Source organism: Alexandromys fortis, unplaced genomic scaffold, assembly GCF_014885135.2.
Source record: "Alexandromys fortis isolate MF-2015 unplaced genomic scaffold, M_Fortis_MF-2015_v1.1 scaffold_221, whole genome shotgun sequence".
Lineage (NCBI taxonomy): Eukaryota > Metazoa > Chordata > Mammalia > Rodentia > Cricetidae > Alexandromys > Alexandromys fortis.
In genome coordinates this window covers 519,733-531,380 of record NW_026068096.1, presented here as the reverse complement: position 1 = coordinate 531,380, position 11,648 = coordinate 519,733, and the positions used below count along the sequence as shown (strand labels likewise).

At 57.8% G+C, this 11,648-nt stretch overlaps 2 protein-coding genes across 4 annotated transcripts; one reads left to right on the top strand and one right to left on the bottom strand.

Moving 5' to 3' along the window:
- The first annotated feature begins 775 nt into the window (after positions 1-775).
- Matk (megakaryocyte-associated tyrosine kinase) lies at positions 776-6,073 on the top strand. 3 transcript variants are annotated; one of them, XM_050123380.1, is made up of 13 exons: positions 776-850; positions 1,766-1,825; positions 2,418-2,531; positions 2,613-2,728; positions 2,815-3,034; positions 3,319-3,412; positions 4,027-4,092; positions 4,514-4,613; positions 4,709-4,793; positions 4,872-4,945; positions 5,037-5,232; positions 5,476-5,562; positions 5,644-6,069. In XM_050123380.1, the coding sequence occupies exons 2-13, from the start codon at positions 1,817-1,819 to the stop codon at positions 5,881-5,883; spliced, it is 1,401 nt and encodes a 466-aa protein (XP_049979337.1). In that variant the 5' UTR covers positions 776-850; positions 1,766-1,816; the 3' UTR covers positions 5,884-6,069. The 3 variants fall into 3 exon arrangements, with proteins under 3 accessions (XP_049979337.1, XP_049979335.1, XP_049979336.1); XM_050123379.1 differs by lacking the exon at positions 776-850 and adding an exon at positions 886-1,599 and having other exon boundaries at positions 5,644-6,071; XM_050123378.1 differs by lacking the exon at positions 776-850 and adding an exon at positions 885-1,599 and having other exon boundaries at positions 4,709-4,945; positions 5,644-6,073.
- Positions 6,074-7,605: 1,532 nt separating this feature from the next.
- Mrpl54 (mitochondrial ribosomal protein L54) lies at positions 7,606-9,996 on the bottom strand. Its single transcript, XM_050123385.1, has 3 exons — positions 9,830-9,996; positions 8,535-8,700; positions 7,606-7,987 (listed from the first exon to the last, which is right to left on the bottom strand). The coding sequence occupies exons 1-3, from the start codon at positions 9,945-9,947 to the stop codon at positions 7,855-7,857; spliced, it is 417 nt and encodes a 138-aa protein (XP_049979342.1). The 5' UTR covers positions 9,948-9,996; the 3' UTR covers positions 7,606-7,854.
- Between the last annotated feature and the right edge of the window lie 1,652 nt (positions 9,997-11,648).

The window sequence follows — 11,648 nt, the reverse complement described above, 5'->3', positions numbered from 1 at the left end:
CTCTGGTTCTCCCTGGCCCGTGACTCCCAGGTGGGCACCCACACCTGGTTGGAGACCTGTGGCTGTGGTCTCACAGCCATCCATGAGGGCATGTTTGTCCAGACTTGTCCGCTTCTCCTGAGCCGCCCCAACCCACCCCTACTCTCTTTAATTAGTTAAATAGGTTTTATTTTATTCGGCTTTTGTTTGTTTGGGGTTTTTTTTGTTCTTTTTTTGTTTTTTGTTCTTTGGGTTTTTTTTTTTTTTCCAGTCAAGGTCTCGCCACTGCCACGTAGCTCTCTAGCCCAGGCTGGCCTTGAACTCACAGAGATCTGCCTGCTTCTGCCTCCTGAGTTCTGGGGTAACATTCAAGAGCCCCACAGCAGGAGGAGCCTGGCCTTTCTGAACTGTACTTGTAAGTGTTAGCGCCAGGCTCACAGCTCAGCGGGGAGTGGAGGTCCAGGCTGTGGGGCCAGGGCTGCAGCGTGAAGGTAGTTGTGCTGTGAGCTGCTTGCCTTGATCGCCTCCCCACACGGGGAGCTCCTTCCAATTCCTTGTACTTGCGCGTGCGCGAGCCGTTCCTTGCTCCTAGCTTTTCCGGGGTGGTCTACGGAAGGCCGGGACTCAGCGGAGACCCAGAGGACATCGGGCACCAAGCACCCGGCACCCAGCATCCCGAGCCCGGGAGGCGGAGCGGGAGGAGGCGGTAGCACGGCCCGTAGTGCGGCCGGCGCTAGGACCCGCAGGGGCTCCGAGCCGGGTCCCCTCCATCCTCGCCCCAAAATGAGGAAGCGGAGCAAGTTGCTCCGAGTTGAGCCTTGGGGCGCACGACCCGTTGGCGGGCACCCTCTCGGGGTTGCGCCCTGAGCAGGTGAGCGCGTGTGCGCGGGTGGAGAGGGGACGCCCCTCAAAACGGTGCTGGACCCGGGGACGTCAGGTGCCAGGGCTGGGTATTTTTTTTTCTGGGTGCGGCGTGCGCGTCTCTGAGTGCGCGCGCCCTGGTGGTCACTGCAGGGCCCATGTGTGCTGCAGACACACGCACAGGTGCCCGCGTCTAGCCGGCACCCGTGTCTAGCCGGCACCCGTGTCTAGCCGGCACCCGTGTCGCGCGCACACGGATGGCAGGGTGGCACCTGTGCCCAGATGCACGTGGGCCTCCGCCTGCGCGCAGCTGCCCTGCAAAACCCACTGAGCCCGAGACCAGAAGCTCACCTCAACCTTCTGCCCTGGCCTCTGCCAGCCATCAGCTGGGTACCCCAGCAGTCACTGCCCTGCGCTGTCCACGCTGGGGTCGTGTGGGTCCTTCCAGATGCTTCCTTAGTGACCCCTGGTGACCTGAGGAGCCACTTAGGAGCCCGGCCTCCCCAGACTCCACCCAGGGTCAGATTCCCAGGAATGACCTTGAGTCACCGCCCCTGCCCACGGCCCAGGAAAGAGGAAGCTGCGGGCCCAGCTCTTGGCACCGTCCTCCCCACACACAACCCTGGCTGCCACCAGAGTCATCGGATCCCTACACTCCTTCTGCTAGGCCTCAGTTTCCCTTCCGGAGCAATGGCAGGGCAAGGCTCCGGGGTCTCCTGGCTGGCCTTTGATGGCTGGGAGTCTAAGGACCTTCCTCGGGTAAAGATAACTTCCCAAAGCCTGGACTGCAGAGGGGTTACTACCTAAGCTACCTAAGGGTTGATTGAGGAGGTTCTTTGCCTCGTGGTGCTGCCTCCACCCGGCCAGGCCCAGCGGAAGGAACTGAACCTGGGGACATCTAAACATCACACTGACTCCTCCACAGGTGAGCCCTCGCTTCCTCCGAGCCTGGCACCCCTCGCCTGTCGCAGCTAGGATGCCAACCGTGAGTTACCAGACCTTCCTCAACTGTCCTGGGGGAGGGCGTGCGCCCCGAGGCAAGCTCCCACCCCTGACATTCCCCCAGGGACTGGGCCAGTCTGGCCACCCAGGCCTCTACATATGACTGTGATTCTGGTCTCTCTGTCTCTCTCTCTGTGACTCAGTTTCCCTTCCATCCACTCCAAGTTTGCTTTTATTTATCTATTTATTTACTTACTTACTTATTGTTTTATTTTGCTTTTGACACCAGGTCTCACTATACAGATGAGCCTGGCTTGGAACTCAGTATATAAGCCAGGCTGGCCTCAAACTCAGAAATCCACCTGCCTCTGCCTTCCAAGTTCTGGAACTACAGGTGTGGGCCACCACCCCCAGAATTATTTTTTAGTTTTTTTTGAGAAAAGTTCTCACTGCAGCCCAGGCTGACCTTTAACTGGTCTGGAATCCTCCTGTCCCAGCCACCTGCGTGCTAGGCCCGTGTCTTCGCCATTCCCTGTCCTGTCTTCAGCTCCCAATTTCTCCCGTCTCCCTGTCCCTCCCAATTTTCACAGCTCCCTCCTGTCCCTGACACCCCCCGGCCTCTGTCTCATCTCCAGAGGCGCTGGGCCCCTGGGACTCAATGTATGACCAAGTGTGAGAACTCACGCCCCAAGCCTGGTGAGCTGGCCTTTCGGAAGGGCGACATGGTGACCATCTTGGAGGCCTGTGAGGTGAGGGGGCGCTGAAAAGTAGTTGGGGTGCATTTAGGGGTGCCAGGACAGACTCCCTGAGCTCCTTCCCTCCCGGTGCAGGAGAAGGGCTGGTACCGCGCCAAGCACCACGGCAGTGGGCAGGAGGGGTTGCTGGCGGCCACTGCTCTGCGCCAGCGGGAGGCCCTTTCTGCAGACCCCAAGCTCAGCCTCATGCCGTGAGTGGTGCCCTGGTGGGGTGGGTGGCATCAGGGCCCCAGCCTCCCTACGCCACACTGTATCCTCTCCCCGGGGGTCCCCACAGATGGTTCCACGGTAAGATCTCGGGCCAGGAAGCCGTGCAGCAGCTGCAGCCCCCCGAGGACGGGCTGTTTCTCGTGCGAGAGTCTGCTCGTCACCCCGGAGACTATGTCCTGTGTGTTAGTTTTGGCCGAGACGTCATCCACTACCGTGTCCTGCATCGAGACGGCCACCTCACCATCGACGAGGCCGTGTGTTTCTGTAACCTGATGGACATGGTGGAGGTGACCTGGGAAACCGCTGGAGCAGGAGGGGTGGCAAGATAGTGGGGGGGGTGTCTCCAGGAGCCTCACTGTCCCTAGAACTGGGGTCACTTCTCCAGGGAGCCCCACGGGGACAACAACCGCCCCTCACCTCCCACTCTGCACCCCCACTATTGCCATGGAAACCAGTCACCTTAGCCTGGTGCACGGGTAATTCTGTCTACCCCACTGTGGAGACTGTGGTGGGAGGAGTGAGGGGCAGGGGGTCCCTGGAGGCAGAGGCTTATGGCTCCCACTTCCCACAGCACTACACCAAGGACAAGGGGGCCATCTGTACCAAGCTGGTGAAGCCCAAGAGGAAACAGGGTGCCAAGTCGGCCGAGGAGGAGCTCGCAAAGGGTATGGCAGTCACCCAGGAGAGATCTTCTCATACGCACCAGCCCAGACACAACCTCAGCCTCCCACGTCTCAGCCTCAATCGCTCATCCTTAAGCCCCTGCCGTGGCTTGGTTAAACCCTAGTCTTCCAAGCCTGGCTGTCACACGTCTCCGTAGGGCCTGGAGTCCCAGACAAACCCAGGACAGAGCGAGGTGTCTATCCTGCTAGACTCTTCAGAGCTGGGGACTGGAGAGCTTTGCGGGGAAGGAGGGGGCCTTTCAGAAGCAGGGTGTGTATAGAGTGCAAAAGCCTGTCGGAGACAAGATCAGGAATATTCCAGAACTTGTGTCCCCCCAGAGGCCTGGAGGAGCCCAGGCAGCCACAGCCCCTATCCCTGAGGGAGGTCCTGAAGCCACAGCTGAAGTCAGGGGAACCTGGTGGGACTGAATTCTGATGACCTCCTGGACTGACTGTGGCTTGCAGGATTGTAACTGGCACCGGGGGTGGGGTGTCTGCCATACAGCCTTGGGGCAGCCGCTGGGTGGGCACATGCGTAGCTCTGGGGGTGTTAGCACTCCACAGCTCACTGGACGCAAGTGGGCTGTGGCTCTGACCCGGTCTCTCTGCCCCTGCAGCTGGCTGGCTACTCGATCTGCAGCACCTCACTCTGGGAGCACAGATTGGAGAGGGGGAGTTCGGAGGTGAGGAGGGGGCGCAGAAGGCAATGCCGGCACCTCCCAGGCAGCCCCGCCCTCATCGCCTAGGAGCTCTGCTCAGAATGCTGGGACTTAGACCAGAGGACAGTGAACACGCGCGGTCACCATGCCTTGTCCGTCCCGAGCAGCTGGAAACTATGCAAACATGGGCAGGACCTGTGGGCTTCTTCATGGAAGAGAAATTTGAATTCTGAATAATGAGACAGCCATTGTATTTGCATTATTTCTCTTTTGGGGACTGGGAATGGACCAAGGCCACGCCCCCAGCCCCTCACTGGGGATTCTAGGCGGGGCTCCACCCTGACCACGCCCCCAGCCCCTCACTGGGGGATTCTAGGCAGGGCTGTCAGCAGGTTTGTCTGTCTTGCTGGTGGGTCCTGAGCTCTATCCCCCCCCACACACACAGCCGTCCTGCAGGGTGAGTACCTGGGGCAGAAGGTGGCCGTGAAGAACATCAAGTGTGACGTCACAGCCCAGGCCTTCCTGGATGAGACGGCTGTGATGACGTGAGTGGCCGGGTGGGGCTGGGTCCCAGGGTTGGGGTGCCGGTCTGTACTCACTTCCCACCACCCCCACCTCCCGCCCCGCCCCGTGCCCCCAGAAAGCTGCAGCACAGGAACCTGGTACGGCTCCTAGGCGTGATCCTGCACCACGGCTTGTACATTGTCATGGAGCACGTGAGCAAGGTGTGTGGGGTGGCAGATGGGTGGATGGGCGGGGTGGCCCAACAGCCTGGAGACCCCCAGGTCCCTCCCCCCAAACAGGGCAACCTGGTGAACTTCCTGCGCACGCGGGGCCGCGCCCTCGTGAGCACATCTCAGCTCCTGCGGTTTTCCCTGTAAGTGGCATTCCTTCCGGGAAGGTAGGTCCCGAAGTCGAATGGGAAACTGAGGCCTGAGTGCAGGGTGACTGGCCTTGTCTGTCCCTAGACATGTTGCTGAAGGCATGGAGTACCTGGAAGGCAAGAAGCTGGTACACCGGGACCTGGCTGCTCGCAACATCCTGGTCTCTGAGGACCTGGTGGCCAAAGTCAGTGACTTTGGCCTAGCCAAGGCTGAGCGGAAGGGACTGGACTCCAGCCGGCTGCCAGTCAAGTGGTCAGCACCCGAGGCTCTCAAGAATGGGGTGAGCAGTGTTCCACCCCTGAGGTTTTGGGGTTCCTCAGAGGGAGCTTGATGTTGTGACTGCTGTGTGACCCTATGCACATCCCTCGATCTCTCTGAGCTTCAAGGGGAAATGGGTCCTCCAGTGAGCCCAGGGCTCAGGGCAGCCCTTCTGGCATGGACTTAGCATGGAGGGGAGAGTAGCCTAGGAGCGTGTCCAGAGAGGCCGCGGGGCTCCTGCTCACCCTGACCTCTGCCCCCACAGCGGTTTTCCAGCAAATCAGACGTCTGGAGTTTTGGGGTGCTGCTGTGGGAAGTTTTCTCATATGGAAGAGCTCCGTACCCCAAGATGGTGAGCAGCACCCTGGGAAGGGTGCCCTGTGCATCCTATGTTGCTGACCTCCTACCCACACTCCACGCTCTATGTCTGCAGTCGCTGAAGGAGGTCTCAGAGGCCGTGGAGAAGGGTTACCGCATGGAGCCCCCCGACGGCTGCCCAGCCTCTGTGCACACCCTCATGGGCAGCTGCTGGGAGGCCGAGCCTGCACGCAGACCTCCCTTTCGCAAAATAGCAGAGAAGCTGGGCCGTGAGCTCCGCAGCGCGGGTACCGCAGCTCCCATTGCGGGACAGGAAGTTGAGGGTTCAGCTCCCCCACGGAGCCAGGATCCCTGACCCTGAAACAGGGAGCAAGAGGACACAGGTTCATGGTCACGGCACCAGGATGGGCCAGTGCACAGGCTCCCAAGTCCCTGAACCCCCAATAAAGAGTGATCGGAAGGACTGGTACACTTGTGTCTCTGTGAAGCCCGTGTCTGCCCCTCCTCCCCCTTGAGCTCCCTGCACTCGCCTGTGGCAGGCCTGACCTGCCCCCACTGTCCTGAGTCCACACGATTATTGATGCCTGTGCTGTTGCCCCAAGTCCCTGCCTACTCTACCTTGCTCCTGCCAGCCTGTGAGGCCAGAGGCCTCTGGGGAATAGGCGGGCTGGGGATCTGCTTGTCATCAGCCCCCAGGGCCTTGCCTCCTTCATCCTCTCTTATCTTCAGTGGACTCAGGGGCACCTGCTGGGAAGGGAGCCTGAGTCACTGCAGGCTAAGGAGGTGCTACAGAAGAGAGCCTAAAGGGCCCCCCCATGTAGCAGCACTAAGTTGGGGCGTTCAGATCACATCCCATTTCATGGTGTGGGGTGAATGAGGGGTGTCCATGTCACAAAAGGGACAGGTACCAGGACAGCAAGTCTCTTGCCCATAGAGAAGGTAGAGGGTGCAGAGGGGACCCAGACTCTCTGGATCCAAGGCCAAGGTGGTTTTCTTCCATGGAATTTCAGACATCAAAGTAGAGCCAAGCTGGTGGTCAAAGGCTGTGTCAGTAACACTGAGAATGTAGCAGACAGGACGCTGTCTACCTTCACATCCCAACTATCAACGAGGCCCACGACCCACACAACCATCCACTCCCACCTTCCAGACCACCCTGCATCTTCCCGCCTCGTCACTCTTACGCTTCACAAAGCCATTCCCCACCCCCTGCTGGCCCGTCCACAAGTGTGCACATACCATAGGCTGTGCTGACACCAAGCACTCAAGAAGACACAAAATTTCCCTCTTAACTACGGAGAGCTGGGGAGCTCATTCTGGTCCATGCTGATGTTGCCATGCCAACAGTATGGCAAACACTGACCAAGGGGAAGGAGGAGGTCCAGGTGCTCCAGGCAGAGAGCATGGCCAGGCTGTGTCCCCAGTGGAGGAATGCTGGAGCCCATGTGGCTGCTGCCGAGAGGAGGAAGGAGGCAGGTGGGGGAAATCAGGGGCACCAGCCTGGCTCTACTCTAAGTTTGCCACAAGGCGTTTGGGGTAAGATGGCTGTTGCCAAGAAAGGCTCCATAGACTCCTACTGTATAGGCAGGGCCTCACACCCCTCCAGTGAGGCACAGGAGGGCAGCAGAACCACACGATTGGTCCCGGGGAGCAGGCCCTGTCACCTTGGTGTCTCTTTCCCCGCACACAATCTCACCCATTCTCGTAGTTCATAGTTCAGCTGGACAGAGAGCTGCCTGGGAACTGAGGGGAACTTGGGCCACATGATGCTGGCAAAGACAGGTTCAGCTCTGGGGTCCGACAATGGACAAGCAAGACCCATCCCAGAAGGAAGGCAACAGCACTCAGCCCTGCGCCTAGCTCCCTTCAGCTGGCCTGGCCGGGGGCCTATGCTGCCCCTCTCCGCCCGGAGTCCCCAGACCAGGCCGAGTCACAGCCCTCAGTGTTGACTGTTGACGCTCTTGGGTTTTAGCCTTACCTGAAGGCCTGGAGCCCAGCCCAGGACCAGCCAGCCTGCCCATCAAGGTCTGGAGCTGAGGCTTCCTAGACAGAGCTCACCGCCACAGACACTTGTCAGTCATTTGTTTCCATACCTGTTTATTGGTGTGTGTGTGTGTCTGTCTGTCTGTCTGTGTGCATTTGGCCTGTGTTGCCAAGCGCACAAGCAGAGGTGGGAGAATTTGCAGGAATCAGTTCTGTCCCTTCCACCATGCGAGTTCTGGGGACTGAACTCGGGTCTTCATGTGGGGCAGTGAGCGCCACTCCCCGTCGAGCCCTCTCGCTGGCCTGGGCCGGGCAGCTTCCTGTGAGATGCTCCATCCTCATGCTACAGCTTCTTGTTCTTGCTTAGCCGGTTGTGACGCCAGATGTTCTGTTTACGCAGCAGTCGCCAGTACTCACGGGACTCGGGTTCCAGCTCCTCCAGCTTTTTGGGGGGACCCAAGTTCATCTGGAATAGCCTGCAGGGAGTGTCAAGATTGCATGGCCACCTCACAGCTCTGGGATGTAGGTGGTGTTGAGCTGGGGCTTTGGCTCTTGCCCTGGTCCCCTCTGTTCCAGCCGCAGGGTCCGGCCACTGCCCCGGAGCAGGCTGTGTCCTGCTCTGGGATCTGCACAGACCACACCTTCCAGCCACTGGACCCTGGCTCCGTGTGGAAACTCAAAATGTGGTTGACAGCCCGGGCTGCACCCGCTCTCCCTGTCTCTCCCAGTGTCCTGGGAAAGTGACCCCACCACACGGGCCCATGAAGCTAACTGTCTGGTCCCCAGCTCACTCCAGGAGATACCAGGGTCTGGACAGCCAGGAATAGACAGCCTTAAATCTCTGTCAAGGAAAACAAAGCCCCCACCTGCCCCCTCTGCCCTCAGGGACACACGGTCCTGTGCACCAGCTCCCCATTTGCAAGCGGGAGTACCAGGGCTTGGCGTCCAGAAGCCAAGGTGGACCAGGGTGGGTGAGACCAGTAGACCCCGGGGTGCCCCTGCAGGCCAGGCATCCACACTCACCACTCGGGGTACTCGGAGTCTGGCTTCAGGGCCACGTCCTGGCCTTCCTTGTAGATGTTCACCCCCATGGCGTGTGTGGTCAGCTGGGCGGGGTCTGTGCACACCTCAGGGTCCTTCAGGGCCTCAGTGGCCATGCTGCCCTTGGCACCTTTGCTGCCCTTCATGACTGCAGAGAGTGAGCTCAGGTCACTCTAGGCCGCCCAGCCCTGCCCCCATGCCTCCGTCTGTGAGGCCTCCTGGCTTTGGCAACTCCGGACACCCCCAGGTATAACAGGGTCCCCTGTCCCCTGTCCCGAGGCTGTGTGGCCTGATCACTCAGCCCCTCTTCCTTTCAATGATGGGGGCAGGACAGGATGTGCCTATTACCCGATGCCCAGGGGTCTCAGCTGAGGCTGGGGGACCATAAGACCCTGTCTCAGAAAAAAAATAAAAAACTAAGGCTAGCGAGATGGCTCAGCGGCTCTACGCCAGCGTGGCAAATATGACTACCTGTGCCAAAAACAAACTAACAAACAAAACTTATTTATATTTTGAGACAAGATATCATTATACAGCTCTCCTGGAACATCAAAAAAGTTTTGTTGTTGTTTTTTGTTTGTTTGTATGTTTTTGAAGACAGGGTTTCTCTATGTAGCCCTGGCTGTTCTGGAACTCACTCTGTAGATCAGGTTGGCCTCAAACTCACAGAGATCCGCCTGCCTGTCTCCTGAGTTCTGGGATTAAAGGTGTGCGCCACCACTGCCCGGCAGAGAAATAAAACATTTAAAAATATATTCTATTGAGATGTGGTCTTCCTGACATGCCTGTAATTCACAGAAACCCCTCTGCCTCTTCGTCCTGAGTGAGGGAATTAAAGGTATTGGCCATCATGTTCAGCCTCAAAACGAAATTTTTAAGTATTAACACGTGGGGGGGGGCTAAGTAGCGCATTTGTGCAGTTGGCCATCTCCTTCCACGTTTACGTGGGTTCTGAGGATCGAACTCAGGCTGCGGGCTTTCCCGGAAGGCGCTTTCACACATTGAGATCTGGTGCCCCTTCTGGTGTGTAGATGTGCAGGCAGAACGGTGTAAACATAATAAATAAATCTTAATTTTAAAAAAAAAAACAGCAATAACTCAATTTCTGCCGGTGGGTTTGGTATTCCAGGCGCCCTGCAGCGGTCGGCGCCTCTGGCCCCCCTGCCCTGCGCAGTAGCAGTTCCCGGAGCCCCGCCTCCCACAGCAGCGCGCCTGCGCACTACGTACTCTCCTGGCCTCCCACCGTGCCCACGTTGGTTCCTCCGGAGGCGCCTCACCTGGCTTCTTGGCGTAGTCCCGGACGGAGAGCGTTCCAGGTCCTCCGGGGACCGGGAGAGCCCGGAGCCGACAGCCGGCCCACATCCGGGAAGCCCCGAGGAGACGGGTGGCCGCCATAATGCTGGCCGGCTTGCACGTGCATGCTTCCGGGCTACGTCACGCTCCGGGGCCGCTTTAGGGCGTCGGCGGCGCCCGCGGCCTTCTGGGTAATGTAGTCGTAGCATTGGGTGGCTAGTGACTAGTTTGAACTCATGTAGTTATCACCCGTTCAAAGAATATTTCAAGAAATTCTTGTCTTTAGAGCCTCATCTACTTAAAATGTCACATTAAGTTCGTGCTTGTATTCTGTGTGGGATTTTTGAAAGTTTAAGAACAAGCCGGGCAGTGGTGGTGCACTCTAATCCCAGCGCTCAGGAGGCAGAAGCAGGTAGATCTCTGTGAGTTCGAGGCCAGCCTGGGCCACAGAGTGAGTTCCAGGATAGCCAGGGCTGTTACACTGAGAAACCCTGTCTCCAAAAACAAACAAAACAAAACAACAACAAAAAGTACCGAAACCAAAACCCAGTCTGTTGCCATGGGAGATGGTGTAACGATCTGTTCTGTCTCTTTAAGAGACAAGCCACGCCCACTCCCCCGCCCCCGTCCGCTGAGGCAGGCAGATCTTCCTGTTTTCAGCCTGAGTCTCTTCCTTTTCTGTCTCCCTCTCGAAGAGGCATCTATGTCTCTCCTTTCTCTCTCTCTCTCCCTTCTCTCTGCCTCTCTCTCTCTGCCTTTCTGCTCTCCTCCTCTTCTTCATAGTCCACTAAATAAATATGGAACTCACTCAGCACTGTCCATGGCTCTGTCTCTCACCCGCCGCCGCATGTCTCCCTGCCCAGGACCAGCTGCCTGCAGAGACATGCAGCATGGTCTCATGGCCAGCTGCCTGCTGCAGCCACTCGGACACCTGCAGCTTTTTTTATTTAATCCACTACAGATAGAGACAGGAGAATCAGGATCAGGGTAGCTCTCTGCTCCGCATCAAGTTTGAGGTCAGCCTGGGCTATGTGGCACCTTGGCTTAGACATAAGGTGGCCGAGTGTGGTGTGCTCCACCTTAATTCTAGCGTGTGGGAGGTAGTGGGGGTGGTGTAGGACCCAGCCATGACAAGCTCAATAGAGGCCTGAGTCCCAGTAGTTTACCCTGGTTCCGATACAGACTACAAACTGAGACTACCCAGGAAGAGACCATCCGAAGGGATTCCCAACGTTCCAACCGCTATATATAGGCTCTCCTGCCAGCACACACCCATCGCTTTTCACCAGGACACCCCTAGACAAATGTCATCCAGTCAGAGGCTCTGAACTTCAGAAACCCCTCACCCCAACCTTTACTACTATAAAAACCCAACTCTAACAGCCCTGGGCTCTTGGATCACTCCAATACGCTGGACACACGGAGAAACCGAGTTGCAAACTTGTGTAAGAATAAAGGCTCTGTTCTTTTACACACAGGACTCGGTCTTCTACTTGGTTTTGGGGGGACTCCATGATCTGGGCATAACAGGTGCATCCCTGTGAGTTCTAGGCCAGCCTGGTCTACATAGCGAATTCTAGACCAGCCTGGGCTACATAATCAGGCCTGTAATAAAGAAGAAAGTGGAGGTGGTGACCGGGGCTTGGTAGAAGTCCTTTATTCCAGGCTGACAGTACTTGACAGAGGCAGGAGGATCAGGAGTTCGAGGTCAGGCTAGGCTACATGAGACGGTCTCAAGAAGAAATAGACTCATTCATTAGTACACCCTAACCCGCTGCCCTCTTACAGTCAAGCTTAGGGACT